The sequence below is a fragment of the Populus euphratica genome, unplaced genomic scaffold (assembly GCF_000495115.2).
Source record: "Populus euphratica unplaced genomic scaffold, PopEup_1.0 scaffold266.1, whole genome shotgun sequence".
NCBI lineage: Eukaryota > Viridiplantae > Streptophyta > Magnoliopsida > Malpighiales > Salicaceae > Populus > Populus euphratica.
Genome location: NW_011500149.1, coordinates 101,443 through 119,590, shown reverse-complemented (window position 1 = coordinate 119,590; position 18,148 = coordinate 101,443). Strand labels below are relative to the sequence as shown.

The following is an 18,148-nucleotide window of genomic DNA, read 5'->3' as shown; positions in this document are numbered from 1 at the left end:
TACATAAAATTCTTCTTTTTTTCTTGCACAGTCTTTATAGTTTTTGTATTTTCATTTTTGATACAAAAGCTTAATTTCTTTATATTTTAGTCTGGGAGAAAAAAATTATCTAAAAATAATAAGAGTTAACAATTTAATCATGTTTTAAAGATGAAAATTCTAAGTAAATAGTAAAAACAAAGAAGATATATGAAAAAAAAAAGCTCAAATGAGTTTATTTTCAACTACATAGATGTGTTTTTAAACCCTAAGCACCAGTAAGAACAAAGACTTTCCATTATCCATTGTAATCTTTAAGAATTTTCACTTTGTTTTATTTTCAAGTTTATTTTAATTATTTTTTGCATCCCTTCAAATCTTAAAAACTTGCTTTTGAAATAATATAAGGGATGTCTTTTTCTTAGTAAATGGTAAATAATCATGATGATGGTTAAATTGATTTTTTTTATCAAAGAATAATGTATTATTATTAGTTGTGTTATCATTGTCACCATTGCCATTATACTATAATCAATTCTAGTTATTGATTTTATTGTTATCATTTTCAAATTGAGATAAATTTTTGTAAAAATATCATTCTTTTTCATCATAAGAACACAGCCATATTTTGGAAATGTTGTATATGCTTTATATTAAAAATAATATAATTAAATTTGTAATTTTTTGCTTAAAAGAAATTTGAATAATGATACCATTTTGATACTGTTATAATCTTCCAAGTTTGTTGACGTTATTGAGATACTAGTAGAAACTTAATTACTATTTTCATGATCATGTAAGAATTAACCTAAAAAGGAACCTAGAGTTAACCATGTTTTATAAAATTATGTTAATGTATTGTCTAATCAAGAAGAAATGCGATCCAAGTTTAAATCCCATGAAAACCAGCCTGCAATCCATGCATTGGGTTATGGCTGTCATCACCCCTTGTCATATTACAAGTAAAATCACCAACGAGTGGGATTTGTGATTTCTGTAAGCAAAAGACGAGATTTCACGAAGAAGAGAAACTTGAACAGGAATTTCAAACACAATAAAAGGAATCAATTTTAGTAGAAAAAGGAAACCGACCATCCCTCCATTTTGTCCCCTACAAAGATCAGAAACAGTGAAACTAAAAGAACAACATGCCGATGAGCAGAAAAGATGAAGGGTAAGAACTTGGGCAAGGAAAGGAAGAAGCAAGAGCTAGTGATACACAACCACATTACTCAGCGCTAATATATCACAACTTAGATAAAAATCCTATACAAGTCCAGGCCCCCTCGAAAACAAACAAAAACCCTTGCATCACTCCCTCGGGACTGCCTGCAGTTGTCAACAATCTACGGTAGCTTGCGCATCCGGATCCTCTTCTTCCTCCTCCAGCATGTACTTGCTGAAATGGTTGACCTTGAACTTCCACTCTCCTTTAACAGGGTCATATGAAACAAATTCGGCGCCTTGGTCTTCGGCCTTCCTTTTGAGCATCTCCTTGTATTTCTCTATTTTTGGTCCTTCTGTGAACTGACGTCCGGTCTTTTTGTCAAAGCATTTTATGTTGAGAAGTGTTACCTCAGCGGGCTTGTTGAGACCTTGTCCAACGGGTGGTTTCTTGCTATCATCCATGTACACAATAACCTCCCGGTTATTAAACTGAACAAGGGACTCAAGATCAAGCCGTCGAACATCTGTTTCACCAGAGAACTTGATGCTTCCATAGCCATGCCTTCCAACCACAAAATCCTTAACATGGCGGCAGAAACCCGGTTTAGCCCTCTCCTTGGCTGCCAGTTCCTGAATACGAGGCTCAGTAAAATAGTCAGAACGTCGCAGTTTTGGCATTAGCGCCTCAATATCTGCTCCATGCTCATACACAATTGCAGCCTCGCCAGCTCTGTGACCACTGAGTGTCATGTAGGACTCCTCTTTCTGAGCTGAATGATCCTCATGGACTCCGTTAGGTTTCTGGTTGACTTTGACATGGGGAGCTTGCTCCTTGATCACACCATTTTCAGCCAAATTTTCTGCATAATAAATAGTGATGAGCACAAGCAAAAAAAAAAAAAAAAAATCCATTCAGGGACAATAGAAGCCATACCCAAAGAAAATCCTTGTGAAATAAGCTACAGAAATTAAAACAAAAAAACTACACAAACCCCCAGAATATATTTGGTTTTGAGAGTTAAAATAATGCACAAGACGTAAGTGTCATAAGGTAAGTTTAAACATGCAAAAAATGGAGAACAGCTGTGTTTCCATGGAAAAGTGTGCCTATTGAAGAAAATGACATTCGAAGTGTAGACTTCACGGATGGAAGTCATGAAATCGGTTGTCATATGAAGTTCAGTCAGAAGTTTGAATATACCACGCAACCTCCCAAAAGATCTTATTAAGTAGGCAAGATCAAACTCTTCAACATAAACTAGCAGCAGAAGTTTTGGCCATGTCAATTTCAGGAATCATTCAGCACAAATGAAGAAAGCGCGAATATTGCAAATGTAACAATATCTTACTATTTTTATCACCAGCAGTGTAACCATTTGAGAGATTGGCAAAGTCTGATTCTGAATTTTTTCCTGGATAAAAGAAGGTAATAAGCTAAATTTGGACTGTTAAAAAAAAATTACAGCAACAATGACGCTATAATATGATGACACGGAATGAAAGGAAAGTAAAGCCCTGGAGCATTGGAATAACTGGGGCATCATCCCTTCCATGTGTCAATCACAGTTAGCCAGAATATGCCAACACACTACAAAAATATTGCAGACCTGAGGTAGCATTGTTAGATTGGGAATTTACCATTCTCATGTACTGGTGCAGATGCATTCACTGGAGATGCTTTATCTGCACTTGCCCTTGGAGGCCACTGGTCCATAGGACGAATCACCAGAGCTTTTGGGTTTTCCCTCGGAATAAAAAGAGCATCTGCCTTTGGTGTACTGGGCGTTTCTTCTTCATCACTGAAAAATGGAACCTGAATGCAATAGGTGAGCAAAGAAGCAAGTCAATATGCAACCTCTCCATAAATCCAGTTATAGACAAGGCAATCAATAGCCATTTTAAGGAAAAAAATTTGCAAATCTAATCACCTTTGGACCATCATGCTTAGGGTAATATTTCCTAGCAGGCAACCTAATCCTTCTCTGTGACAGGTGCCGCGAAGTCAATAAGGATGATACTCTAACAGGAGAGGGTTTCTCAATGACCTGATAGAAAAAAAAGAGCCAAAAGTCACCGCTATTTCTCCAATTACATTTTATAGACACAAGAATCAAAGCCAATAACACAGAATAATAGTAAAGATGAGGCAAAGCTGATTTACATTACGAAAAAAAAAAAAAGTCAAATCAAGGTAACCCTATAGTAAACAAGTTCAGTTCAGAACAAGTTATAGTTACAGGCATAGAAGAAATCCCATATTGAACTGAAGGTGTAGTTCCAGCTCGACCAATAGACATTTGAGGCATTGCAGGAAGTGTTCCAAATGGATTTGTAACAGGCACTGGTTGTATAGCAACAGCACTTTGTGGGGTAGACCTGTTAAACCAAAAAACATTGTTATACGCACCATAAATTGATTAATTACCCAGTAGCTTGAATCTTTTCACGACCCATAATAAAGAGGGGTAACAGAACAATATTCACACTGAGTGCACATGTTAAGAACAGACAGGAAGCCTGTCTTAATAAAACAACATAAGCATTGCAGAGCAGGAAGGAGAACACATCTCCTACGCATGTACATTTAGCATACATGATATGAAAAATCAAACAAACATGCACAGCAGCTAAATATAGAAAGTGAAGCAAAGACATACAACTGCCACATGCATACAGACAACTAACTAGAGAGAGTGAAGCAAAAACATACAATTGCCCCAAATTGTTTGATACACCAGCAAAGCCACTCATACCAGCTGAAAAATAGCGCACAACTAATGTCAGCACCATAAATTAAATGCTTAAAAACTAAATGATGAAAAAGAAAAATAAAGATACCTGCTTGTGTCTGACTAAAGTTCGAGGCAAAAGTACCTGCATTCTGAGCTGGCTGAGACATTTGAAAAGGTGCTGGTTGCGATGGCTGCAGATAAAGTTATAGTTAGTCATATAAGTTTACCAGATGTGACAACACTGGAACTTAAATCACTTGCAAATATACACACGCTGCATACAAATCATAAAAAACTAGACAAATTGCCAAAAAGGATTTCTGATTTGGAATGTTTGTTTTTCATTCTCTTCCACCCATGTACACAAGCAGAAAGAGCTTGAAATAAATGAGGGATGGAGCTGAGAATTCAAGTTGCTTGGGAGGTATAAAAACTGATAATGCTCGATACCCACATTTCTGCTCATAAAATGAAGAATTAAATATGATGATAAAGTACTCGACAACATTAATTGTTACTTACTGTCATTTGATTAAACCCCCCCAGATTTGGAGTTATCAGAGACGGGGTGCTTGAGAAAAGGCCACCAGTGGAAGGGCTACTGAACAATGAACTAGTGGTACTTGGTCCAAATGGACTGGGCTGTGAAAATGCAGTAGCCTGTCCCAGTGAAGGTGTGGTTGATGGAAATGAGAGAGATGGTTGGGTGTTATTAAACATACTAGAACCAAATGGTGAAACAGTTCCTTGGCCTACAGTAGAACTAAACAAGGATGGTGTTGAACTAAAACTAGGTGTACTTGTTGATCCAAAAAGAGACGGAGATGAGCCAGCTGAGAATGCAGGTGTTGTTGATGACTGAAAGAGATTGGAAGATGTTGAAGGGCCAAAGGAGGTTGTGTTGAATGAAGGTGTAGATGTTTGAGTTTTTGGAGCAAACAGGTTTGTAGTTGTTGAAGAAAATATATTTGCAGACGTTTGACCAAGTCCAGTTGGAGGAGCAAAAGGATTTGGCTGTGAGGCTGAGACATTAAATCCGCCCCCGCCAGGAGATTGACCAGCAGGAAGCGGTCCACCTGTAATTCAATATTACAGCATTAGTTGTTGGAGAAAATACGCATGATGTGTGTTTTTCATTGTTATTAGCAATGAGAATAAAAATGTCCAGAACTTTCCGACGTAATCACAAACAAATTACCTTTGTCTCCCAATTGATAGTCCTCCCACCTTAGCTCCTCATGGCTTTTATCTTTGTATGCAGTCATGGCTGATATCGACAATAATTTCCCAGCCTGTGCACCACCTTCTGCCTCAGCTGTTTCTGCATATGGTGATGCTCTACTTCCAGGACGTTGCACCCCAAAACCTGACTGGGCAAAGCCATTGTTCCCAAATGGTGATGTTGTACTCTGGGCTCCTACATACCATATTATAAAAATACAAGTCAAACAATGTAAGCCATTCAAGTTCCTTTTACTCTAGAAAAACAAAACTCATTATCAAGACAGGTTTTGTTGCAAATTGCAAAACAATAAACTTAGAAAGGCTTACCAAAGGGAGAAGTCTGGGCTGGAAAAGTTGATGTAGTACTTCCAAATGGGCTGCTCCCAAAAGCAGAAGCTGATTGGCCAAAACCTGGACTGGATGAAAACGTAAAGGATGGTGATGAAGTAGCCCCAAAAGCAGAAGTAGTTGGTGTCCCAAAGGCAGAAACAGTTGAGTTCCCAAAGGCAGGTGTGGTAGTTGAAGCTCCAAAACCTGAAGTGGTGGAAGTTCCAAAAGCTCCACCAGTTCCAAACAACGGGGAACTGGTAAATGTAGTTCCTGTGCTACCAAAACCAGGAGTCGACGTTGAGCCAAAGGCTGGGGCAGTGCTTGGGGCACCAAAGGCTGGGGTGGAGCTTGGGGCACCAAAGGCTGGGGCAGAGCTTGTGGAGCCAAAGGCTGGGGCAGTGCTTGTGGAGCCAAAGGCTGGGGCGGTGCTTGTGGACCCAAAGGGTGGTGTGCTTGTAGCGCCAAAGGCAGGAGTACTTGTAGCGCCAAAGGCAGGAGCGCTAGTAGCGCCAAATGCAGACTGAGTTGGTGCACCAAAAGGTGTGGAACCAAATAAACTATTCCCAAAAGCTGGTTGTGACTGCTGATTTGTGCTTCCAAAAGGACTTGCTTGAGCAGTAGACCCAAAGCCTCCAAAAGGCTTCTGACCGAAAACAGAAGAACCTGCAAATAAATATATAGAAAGAGTGAGAAAGTGCTGTCCATTTGTAAAACCAGGGGAAAAAAAAACAATCAGATAAAGGATACCAACACAAACTTAAAGTGTGTGCGCACATGAGTGTTTGAGCACATGAATTTGTTTGTCTTGATATACAGATGCTAGTAGGGAAGGCAGATGAAGTTAGCCATTAAAATGTTGATGAGGGAGAACACAAAGGCAAGAAAATCACCAAGTTAAGAAGAAAAACAAGCGAGTATAAATCTGCTACAGAGACCGGATAGTAGTAAAAAAAAATGCACAGGCAAAAAATGAAATAGTAAACATACTGTATCATAATTAATTAAATATCAACATCTACCAATTTCATTGAAGAAAACAAACAATAATGAAACAACGAGCTCAAAAACTAGGGTGAAACAACAAGAAGCATTCAGATTTTAGAAAAATAACCAACATGCTGTGCAACCAAATCATCTCCTAGAACACTTGATTTTCCAAGGAATTGAAAACTTGTCTGCTGTAAGACTTCCAAGACAAAAGTTTACGAAATCTCCGAGTTAGTCCACAATCCATATACATTTACTGTACAAGCACAGCAATCTTACTTCTACATGGCAAAATCATAACCCAAGAATAGATAACGGGTGGAAAAGGAAATAAAAATAAAAACTTACCACCAAATGCTGATGACGATGAAGCACCAAAAGCAGGGGTACTAGACGCTCCAAAAGCAGGGGTACTAGATGCTCCAAAAGCAGGCGTTGAGCTACCAAAAGCATTTGTTGCAGAGAATGAAGCAGTTTGGGGTGTGCCAAACATTCCAGTTGAAGTGCCCCCAAATATAGAACTTCCTGTTTGTGCACCAAAAGGAGAAGTCGGACTACCAAATGGCTTCGGCGCAAAAGGATTGTTACTTGCATTACTGGTCTGACCAAAAGCCGGCTGTGTTGTCCCAAACGGACTATTCGATGATTGTCCAAAAGCTGTTACAAAACACAAATTTCAATTCTTTAGCACACACATTACCCATACGGAATCTCACTGACAAATAAATTACACTCCCAACAAAACATGAGCCAAAATTATGAACATAGCACATCAACAATCATCCATCCATCTATTCACGACACAAAAATATGCAATGGCAGCACTGTAATTATGATCAGCATTACGTTCACTTCCATTCCGTATCTATTTCGTGTTTCTTTCATTATTTTTCGCCTCTTTCCTCTAACTCAAAAGAAATCCGAATTCAGCATTATAGAAAAAAAATTAAAAATCATTAAAATCATAAAAAATAACTTACGATTGCTAGCGCCAAACATCCTTCCTTTTATTGACCAATCACTCCCGGTTTGATACCATCCGCCTGCGTTTCCTCTCATCTATGACTGAAACTTGAGGGTTTGGGTCGTCGGAGCCAGAGTTTGAGTTCGAGTTGTCAGGGTTTTGGTCTGCCTGGTTGGATTTATCCGAACCGGAACTCGAACCAACAGGCTTTGGTGATTGAGGAGAGCTTGGAAAGGGGTCGAAACAGTCCCAAGGCGTAAAGCCGTTCTCGAACGACTGAAATGGGTTGCTGGCCATCGGTTCAACCGATGGGAAAATGGCCGAAACCGTTGACAGCATGGCTATAGAAATTGCTAAATAGATAGGGGGGGGGGGGGGGGGGAGGGCAGGGGAGGGAAAGGAAGGGTTTGGGTGTGCAAAATAGAGTGGTGTTTGGCTGTTTCTTTTATTTTTTTATTTTTTTTTCCTTATCTTGCAGAGAGAGGGGCTATGCTGAGTTGCTTGAGCATCATTAATGAAAGGGGTTTTTTCAATGTTATTTAAAAAAAAATTTGTTTGTTGTTAAAAAAATTAATTCATGAAAAATATTTTTTAGTTAAAATAAAATTTTTATTTTTATTCTAATTTTTTTATTTTTAATAAAAAAATTTGAATTGTTATGAAAATTTTAAAAATATATTATTATTTATTAATTATATCAAACTCCATATTTAATTTTTTTTCATTACTATATATTTTATGATGAATCATTTTTATTTTTATTTTATATAAGTTTTAATCCTTATTTTTTATTATTTTATTATTTTTTAATTGAAATTTCTTATTTATTACATTTGATTTTCTATTTTTTAATTTTTATTTATTTTATTTTAAATAATTTATTAAATTAAGTTTTATTTCCAATTTCATTTTTTTAATTTTTTAATTTGTTATGTTTGGTAATTGTTCTTTCCATTATTATTTTTTATTTAAAATAATTTATAAAATTATATTATTTTTGTTAATTATTTTTATGATATGATTAAGTATTGAAAAATATTTTTTAATTTATTTTTTATTGATATTATTAAATGCAAAAATTAATTATTTTTTTATAAATTTATTTTTATAAAATTTCCCTTTTAAAAAATATATTTTTGTGCAAACAAACAAAGCATTGTGAGGGATAAAAAGGAGGTTGTGATAGAGTGCAGAGACAAAGAAAGTAGCGTTGTTTCTAAGTCTGCATGCCTAAGGAATTCAGGACCCTTTTTGTAATTGTGTTAGAGAATAGCGTTAAAGTCCTGTTGAGGTCTGAAAGTGTAGTTTTATTATTTTTTTAAAATATTTTTTATTTAAAAATATATTAAAATAATAATTTTTTAATATAATATTGATTTGATGAAAAACAAATTCAAATTTTAATAAAAGATAGGTTGGATATCAATTTCAAATTTACTGGTAAACTGGAAGTTAATCATGATTTAGAGTGTGTTTAGGAGTTTGGTTGAATTTTATTTTTAAAAAAATTGATTTTTTTAAATTATTTTAATATTTTGATGTCAAAAATAACTACTATTTCATTAAGTTTTGAGTTTTTAAATTTTTTTAAATAATTTTTTTAATCATTGATATTCTAGAATAAAAACTAAATTTAAAAACTAAAAAAAATTATTTAATATATTTTTAAATAATTTTTTTTTATCATTATCTCATATACCACTTAAAGAGGCTTAAGATTTCAATTTAAAGTGGAATTTTTAAGATATTATTTTGATAAATAACCGCTCTTGTTTTACAACTCGCGTAGCTCGTTGGTTTGGTGGAGCTAATCCATTTCAAAATGATAATATTTTAAATAAAAAATTAAAATAATTTTAAATAATATCATTTTAAATAAAAAAAAATATGGTGGAGCCCATGTTTTATTTGTATATCATTCCAATTTAACCGAGCCCGAAACAAACGTGGTTTAGACCGGGCTGAAATTTATGACAGGGTAAATAATTTTCTTGTCCTTAAATTTCTATTCAAATGATAATCAATGTAATTTCAACTTTATAGTAAATAATTTGGGAGCGATTTGGAACCTTATATATTTTCCGTAGGGAAATTAAATTATTTTTTAATTAAAATAATATTATTTTAACAAAAAATCAATTTAAAACAAAACTCATTAATGAAAAACTCCACCTTAACAAAAGGTAGGCTTGGTTTTATAACTATAATTTCAAAGCATGAAAGAGCAATTGAGGCGTTGTGGGTAGTTATTCACTTATTTAAATTTACAAGTTAAAGCTATGTGGTAAACTACGGAATTACATAAACATCCACACATAGATGTTGGAATAAGGCTACTCGTTGTTTTTTTCCAATGGATTTAAAAAAACATTATTTTTAAAAAATTATATTTTATAAATTCCTATAAATAAATAAAACTTTAATTATTTTATTTGAGGCCTTGTGGGTAGTTATGCACTTATTTAAATTTACAAGAAGTTAAAGCTATGTGGTAAATTACGGAATTCCATAAACATCCACACATAGATGTTGGAATAAGGCTATTCTTTTTTTTTTGGATTCAAAAAAATTTTATTTTTTAAAAAATATATTTTATAAGTTCTTTAATTATCTTAGAATTGTATAAAAGATATACACTTTAACTTGTACTTGTTTCATTATTGCATACCTACAAATAATATTTCACACCTTCACTTTTTTTTTCTTATCAGGAATTATTATAAAAATATTTAAAGGTGTGTATTGCTTATTTTTAATTTTTTTTAAAAAAATATATTAAAATATTATTTTTTATTTTTATTATTAATATTTCAAAACAATTTAAAAATATAAAAAATAATAATCTAAAAGAATTTTTTATATATAATTTTTGACATCAAATATATTAAAACTCAATCCCAAACACCTTGAATAAAAAGTATTATTATAATTAGCCATCATTTGGGTAATTTAAAATTCATTATTCAAAAATTAAATTTAATTAGCCATCATTTGGGCTAATGGGTATTTAGTATTAATTAAAAGTTTTTTTAAAAGTTTTTTTTTAAACTTCTCGCTTCTTTTCTTGTAAAATATCATTATTTATAATGATTCAAATGTTATCGTATTAAATAATCAAATATTATTATGTGATAAAAGTATATATTTCCTTCACTTGATTAATCACAGTGACGTAATTTCAGGGTACTCTGTCAATGAAAAGTAAAAAATAATAATTGTAGGTCCCATTGTTTTTTTATTTATTATTTTAAGTATAATTACAAACCAATCCCTCAACTTCTATTCTATCAACTTTTTAAATTTTCTAAACTTACTATTTGACCAATCCCTCAACTTTTATTTTTGTATTTTAATTTTTTTAAAATAATTTTTTGATTTTAAATTAATATTTTTTTTAATTTTTTCACAACATTTTGATATACTAATGTTAAAAATAATTTTTTAAAAAAAATATTTTAATATATTTATAAATTAAAAATACTTTAAAAAATAATTATTACCAAACTCTTAAATACTCACTGGTCTTTTGCACCATAAATCAACAAACTACAACTAAAACTTTCCTCAACAAAATAAAATACAATAAAATAATCCTTTAAAATAATTATTTTATCATAGAATATAGCTAAATTTTAGATTTTCTTCCCCTTTTTAAGTGATTATATAATAAGTTCTTCCTTCAAAATTCCTTAATTTGACTTAACATCAATATAAATAATTGTAACCCCCCACCCTCAAATAATAATAATAAAAAAAATCAACATCAATTGTTCTCGATGAGATTGATATTTTCATAAAAATAACATAAAATAAATTTAATTGAGTTTTTATTTTTCACTCAAAATAGTACTTTAAAATGATTCAAAAAATATTAAAAAAAATTAAAGCAAAAAATATTAAAATTAGCAAAAGAAAAGCTGAACTGTTACATTATTAATATATTTGGGAGTGTAGTTATTGTTGTTTTTTAAAGTATTTTTTATATTGAAATGCATTATTTTTTTTATTTTTTAAAAAGTATTTTTAAGATCAATATATCAAAATAAAATATAATTTTTTTAAAATTTTTAACAATAAAAATAAATTTTTTTAACCACATTCCAAACAGTTTAAAACAGTTTATGAGTTAACCAGCAAGACAGAGTTTAATAACTGTGCATTATACGACCATAGTGGATAATGATTCATCGCACGGATTGTTCTAGCTATTAAAAGCAACGAATTCAGTAATGTATATGTTATTCTTGTTTCGATGTAAACAACATGGCCTGCAATATTCAGTCTAGCTGAGCTTATCATTTTCTCACTTGTCCATGTATGGGAATCAGCAGGTACCTGCATGGTTTTAGCATTATAAAAACCAGCTCCTTAGACCCTGGCAAGGTTCGATTAAGTAGAGGGTCAAGTTTGTAGTCGGTCAAGAAAATATGGGGGCACCAAGTGGTGGTTTAAGAGGCAGAAGGAAGTCATCAACTAGGGGACACCACAGGTTTGTTGGTGTGAGGCAGAGGCCATCGGGGAGATGGGTGGCAGAGATTAAGGACTCGTTGCAAAAGGTTCGGCTCTGGCTTGGAACTTTTGATACTGCTGAAGATGCTGCAAGGGCATATGATGATGCAGCTCGGGCATTACGCGGTGCTCACGCTCGTACAAACTTTGAATTGCCTCAGCTTGCACCAAATTCTGGGCCTGGTGGTCGGGCTAGTCTTTCAGAAGTTGAGCCTTTCTCGTTTGAGGACGTTTGCGGGACGGGAACTGAAGCAGAAGGGATTCTCGGTGCGCTCAAGGCCAAGCTGCTTGATGGCAAGGGATTGCGGGTGCTTCCATCTGCTAATTGCTCTTCAAGTGTGCAGCCTGACATGATTGCGAACATTTCCCACAAAAACAATATTTCTAAGAGAGAGCTGGCATCAACAGCTTCTATTACTGACGGAGTTGGAACTGTCATTGCTATTCAGGATCCTGGTAGTTCAGGATCAGGTAAGGGTGACCTTGTCTTAGATCTTGATCATGGTGACATGATGGCAGGTCATGTTGCGGCAGCTCAGTGGAGTCAACCATGCCAAACTACAGCAACAGCAAACATGGAATGGCCTAGTGAACCAGCATCATATGAAGTCTCCTGGGCCACACAGATGAACCATATTTACGATCAGGCTGCTTTGTTTACCTCTAGTTCTACAATTGCTACTTCTGCATGGCCACTTTCTGCGACAACTCAACCAAGTTTTGATTCAACGTATCCGTATCCGTGCGCCACTGAGCTGTTTATGAACAAGATTAGTAGAACAACGACAACAAACACGCCATCACCTCAAATTGATGGACCAACAGAAGGTGTTTGGTCTGATGAACAACAATTCCTGCATTGTGATAATAGTGGTTGGACAGGTGCTAATAGCAGCAGTTGGGATCCTTTTCTCTCGTATCCTCAATGCTAGGATGACATTGTCATTTCTCCCTCTTCTGTTGGTGTCTATAACTTGAAGCCAACAACAATTGTCAGCTAATCATTATTTTACAGTGCACTATAAACTCCCGCCTATATATAGCTAGGGCTTCAAGTTCCAGAATTGTTTTCTTTCCAGGGATTGATCAGTGATAAGTATGTGTAATTTTCCCTTTACATGTAATATTCAAAAGTGTCTTTCACAAACTTTTATTTATTGGAGGAATTATATTGCCTCTACTATGAAGATATTCTCTGGATTTTTAATCACATAAAGGAACAAAATTCCCTCTGAAGCATAGAAGAATAAAAAGCATAGTACTGCTGATAGTTGTCAAAAACTTAGTTTTATATTTTTCTGAGAAAGCAATCTTATCAGACAGGAAATTCTTGCCCTGCAGCTTAAGCACTCAAATTTATAATTTATTTCCTTACTATCAAAAGGAACAGGAATCCTGTGCAAGCGATGGTAAGGCTAGCAAGCTCTAGAAAACTTACAAGTCGAATGGAAAATGGAATAACAGTTCATATCCTGAAGTTTGAATCCCTAACCATAAAATCCAGAACCGGCTTTCTTACTCACAGTAAGTTATTGATCTACCATAACGCGTGAAGATTACGATAATTTATAAATCTAGACCATAATATGTGAAGATTACGATGATGTTGTTTCAGTTGCATGTTGCAGTACTTCATAGTGAAGTACAATTGTTAGAATTTAAGTCCATAAAATAAAATAAAAAAGAAGATTACATTTCGCACTTTTGAAGCCTGGAAATGTAGGATGACTATTTCCTTGTGATGATAGTCGAAACGACAAATATCTGATTCAGTCCATGTTACTAAGAAGCGTGATACGGAAAGCTAGAATGGCCCTGCAATTAAAAGCCAAAGACATCAGGTTACGAAAAATAAAATAACATGGTGTTACTTCATTTGGACTTAGTAAGATATATGCTAGCAGTATGAAATGTTTCCTTGTTCTTGACATGGCATGTTTTGTCCCAGTGCAGGGACATGACAGAGACCGTGCGAGCCGGACGAGGTTAATTAAACACCATTTTACTATTTATGATAGTGTCTGAAAGGGGAATCCTATGGCAATCTGAAATGACTACAGTTTTATCCTGTCTCTTGCTCCCTTGGGAAAGGACAGAAGGGATCAGGCACTTGAGGGTCTTAATCATCATCAACGTTGACAGATTATCTTAATGTGTGTTTCAGGTGGGATGCTCAAGTAATCTCACTAAATACGAACGATAATTAACAAAACAGATTAAACTTTGAGAAACCCTGTATTCGTTGTTGAGGGCCTTGAGGCTGATTACCCGTTTTGTCATCGTTGATCTTTGCAGCTACTACAACTTCCATACAACTACCTGACCAGGATTCTCTAATCAAGAATTAATCCTGTGATTAACTAGATATCAGATAACTGATAATACTTCATTAGAAGAGGATTTTCATACACTAAAATGGAAATCAAAAGGAATACGAAAGAAAGCCATCTTTAAATTAGACTAGTCCTCTTGGAAACACATAATAAGGAAGTGATGATCTACTTATCCAATATGCTTAGGAATATGATTGGAGGGTTTGAATAATGGATGTTCCCAGGTTCAAGTTAATATTTTATTTTTAAAAACTAGAATAGCAGGGGTTTACTGGTTAAGGACTCCATTCCTGCAAAATAGTTTGTTTAAACCCTTCAATAATTAACTCAATGATTTTATAGGAAAGAGTTGTAATAAATAAAGAAATAAGTATTAAACTCTTAAAATAAAAATATTTGTTCTTAATTTTTTATGATAGATGCTTTAAGAATATATAATAAAAAAATAAAGATCGTAAATCTCTTACCTCTTGCCCAAATGGTTTGAAGGGTTTTTATAGTCCTTGTATTATGAAATATATCATTTATCTCAATGAGCCAAAAATCTTTTCCTTTCGAATATTTTAGTAAAGAAAAAATCTCTTAGATCAACATTAATATTAATATGAATCACCTTTTCATATCTTTAATGTTAACAAATAAACAATAGAGCTATAAAAGACTTTTATATCTTATTTCACACACAACATTAATGTGGATGAAAATAACAATTTTATAGTATTAACATCAATTAAAATATATTGGTTTCTTAAAGGATTTTTACACACCTAGAGATATAGGGAAATGATTATTCTAAGATCTGATGTTGTGTCATATCCACATTTACTTAAGTTTGGTGTGAGCATGATAGATTTGAGTTTGACATCTTGTTAAAATCATAAGCACTTGAGCTCAGCACGTAACCAAGTCTAAAAATATTAGTAAGATGTATAGTTAAGCAAAAAAGATATTGAGTTTAGCATCTCACTGGATCCATACACATTTGGGCTTTGTATGTAGCCGGGCCTAAAGATATTGAGTCTAGTATCTCGCTAGATCTATAAACAATAGGTTCAATATATAGCCAAACATAAAAGGGATTGAGTTTGGTATTTTGTCAGATCCACAAACATTTGAGCTTAATGTGTAGTTAAATTTAAGGATGTTGGGTCTAACATCTTATTAAATTCATAGACATTTGAATTTAGCTTGACTCACAAATATTTGGATTTAGCGTGTAACTAAACTTAAGGATATTATGTTTGACAAAAAAACTAGATTCATGTCGCCTGAGCTTGTTATCATGTTGTTTATGCATGTTAAGTCATGATCTTGTTTTTCATCCTTTTATTTATGGGTTAAGTTATATAAAACTATGTTGATTTACTAATAGTTTCTCAGTATGTGTATTTAATATGTAAAGATTTTAAAATGTTATTTTTAATAAATAAACTTTTTACTTTCTCTATAATATCATACGTGGAATTATTAGGATCCTTGTAGCTAAACGACTTTGCCTTTACTGTTTAGAAAACAAAATGACATCTGTTATTAATGCAATTGTTGAGTGGAATTTTAAAAATCCAAGATAACATGAAAAATTATTCATCCAAAGTAAAAAAAATATTCCTTTTATAACTTTATTCGTTCATCTTTTCTTTCTTTTACTTTCTTTTTTTATGATCCATGTAAAAACAGATTTGAAGATTTTTCAAGCAAGTTCTGCCCTTTTCCCGAGAAGAAGCTATCGTTATTAGGTACTTCCTTTTAACCACTTCCTCTTCTGTAATCAAAACTAAATGGACCCTCATAGAATCAGACCTGACCCTCGGAGTTTAGGCATCGCTTCCTCTAGCAACGAGCTGAGGTTTCAACTAGGAACCGGTGGAAGCGGAGGGGAACAAGGGGACACCAAATTGGGCCTCAAACCTTCCATTCATAGGCCTCAATTGTATAAAATATGTCCATCCATCAGGAAGTGCCTTCATATTGAACACCCGGTAATACCATATGTTCTGAATCTTATCGTAAATATTCAACAAATCCATTCCAACCTGGCTAACTTGTATGGTCCCTTACAATCTATCACTTTCCTGGAAGAGATCAACTGGGACATGCTATATCAGTTAACGAAACACAGAGAGTACGGCCGTACAAAGACGATAAGCAAATGAATGGTTTTGGCCCTCCCTTCAGAAAGTTGTCAGTAATTGGAATGCAGAATCAGGAACAGGTTCTCGATGCTACATTATTGTTTGATAAAAAAAAAATGAAGGTTCAGGGGGTGCTAGGGCCTTAACCAAAAAGCTCAAACAAGGAGATAGTTGACACATTCAATATATTGATAGTGTTAAAGCATCTCTTGGCGAATCAACACAACAGTATTCCTCCTATTGCCTACTCAGCAGCTGCCTGGTGAGGGTAAAAGTCCTCTCCATTAGTGATGAATAATCACAATAACTTTTAGCTCTTAAGATCCCCCATTTTAATCTGCACTTAAAAGAGTACAATCTGCCAGGATTACATGTGCCGCAGTCGCGTTGAATATTTACTGGCCAGCTATGGAGGAATAAGTGCTAGCAACCAAAAGATTGGAAAGAATGACTGAAGTGAAATCTGATTTTGAGCCTAGGTGTAAACCATGAATGACTTAAGTGTGATATTGAAGGGAATACTTTCAGCTTGGAGTACTAATCTAGGATGGAATACAAGGACGACAGGTAGGTGCAAGAAATGACTCAGGCATTTCATGAAGTGGCACCGATAATGGACAAGATAACTCAGCCATTGGATTGTACAGTGTTTGAGCTCAGAATTAGTTTTTCTTGCGAGGCCAGGAAATAGTGGTATTAAATTACCCTTTTGTTGTATAGAATTTGCTGCATGATAGCCTTCATTTCAGCCTAATTTAGAAAAAATTTAGATTTTTCTTGAACTTGATCCTATCCCATCTTCCATAAATATTTCTGTAAGAATATTTACATTGCACACATGACTACATCTTTTTGAAACACAATGACTAGCATACTCCGCATTCAGGCGTATAGAATTGTATATCCATGAAAATGCCTAAATTTCATCAATCACCCGTACAAAAAAGGGGTAATAGTGATTAGTGATAAGAAAACTCATAGTTTTTGATCTCTTAACAAACGCAAAAATATAGAAAACAACAATAACATTTCTAAACAAACTAGAAAATCTAAAATAAAAAGAAAAAATAACAAAATAAGCACGAACAACACTTTATAGATCTAATTTGGGGGCATTTTAGACACCTTGATTAGAACCGACTCTTCTATAAAACTATATCTTTGGATCTTCCTGACAAAATTTGATTGTGACAGGGTTGTTTGAGGATTTGTAAACTTTTTAGAAAGATAAATTAATTAAAAGAGAAAATATTAAATAATAAAAATTCAAATTAGAATTTTTATGAGGGAATACTATGGGGGTAAAGTTATATATAGCTCGTGCTTACTGTTTTCTTTATATTTTTTGGATATGCTTCATGCAGTATTAGATGCTATAAGCAGGAGATCTCCACTCAAAAGATGCCATTAAACTATATTTGGCAAGGCTAACAATATTTAACAAACGAAGAACATCATCTGCGTAGAGAAAGTCTAGAAGAAAATGCAAATGAAAACTTCTGGCCAATAATCTACTGCTTCTGCCATTTTCGCGGATGAAATCACGCATTGATTCTTCACTGTTTTTGTATGAGCCGTGCTAGATGATTCTCTTGTAATCTCCATTTTTTCGAAAGTATCAGTCAAAAGAAAGTGTAAAGAAGAGAATAAATATTAAACTATTGTCAAAGTTGGTTGCTTAAAGCATTGATGTGATTTGAAGAATTTAATCTTGCTTTCTTCCCACTTATTCCTGAGTCCATTTATTTAGAGCAATAAATCTGTGCATGAGTTGTGGTGTCTGATACAGGA

The 18,148-nt window shown here is 33.8% G+C and overlaps 2 protein-coding genes across 4 annotated transcripts; one reads left to right on the top strand and one right to left on the bottom strand.

The window, feature by feature from the left end:
• Window positions 1–1,018: 1,018 nt before the first annotated feature.
• Window positions 1,019–7,439, bottom strand: LOC105110873 (Nucleoporin autopeptidase). Of its 3 annotated transcripts, none has more exons than XM_011006060.1 (12): window positions 7,400–7,439; window positions 6,768–7,076; window positions 5,430–6,095; window positions 5,077–5,295; window positions 4,401–4,954; window positions 3,985–4,069; window positions 3,857–3,902; window positions 3,384–3,522; window positions 3,075–3,191; window positions 2,785–2,959; window positions 2,496–2,558; window positions 1,019–2,006 (listed from the first exon to the last, which is right to left on the bottom strand). In XM_011006060.1, exons 1-12 carry the CDS (start codon window positions 7,416–7,418, stop codon window positions 1,318–1,320), a joined length of 3,081 nt encoding a protein of 1,026 aa, XP_011004362.1. In that variant the 5' UTR covers window positions 7,419–7,439; the 3' UTR covers window positions 1,019–1,317. The 3 variants fall into 3 exon arrangements, with proteins under 3 accessions (XP_011004362.1, XP_011004363.1, XP_011004364.1); XM_011006061.1 differs by having other exon boundaries at window positions 4,021–4,069; XM_011006062.1 differs by lacking the exon at window positions 2,496–2,558.
• A 4,371-nt stretch (window positions 7,440–11,810) lies between these two features.
• LOC105110913 (ethylene-responsive transcription factor TINY-like) lies at window positions 11,811–12,824 on the top strand. Its single transcript, XM_011006118.1, has one exon. It carries the CDS (start codon window positions 11,811–11,813, stop codon window positions 12,822–12,824), a length of 1,014 nt encoding a protein of 337 aa, XP_011004420.1.
• Window positions 12,825–18,148: the final 5,324 nt, after the last annotated feature.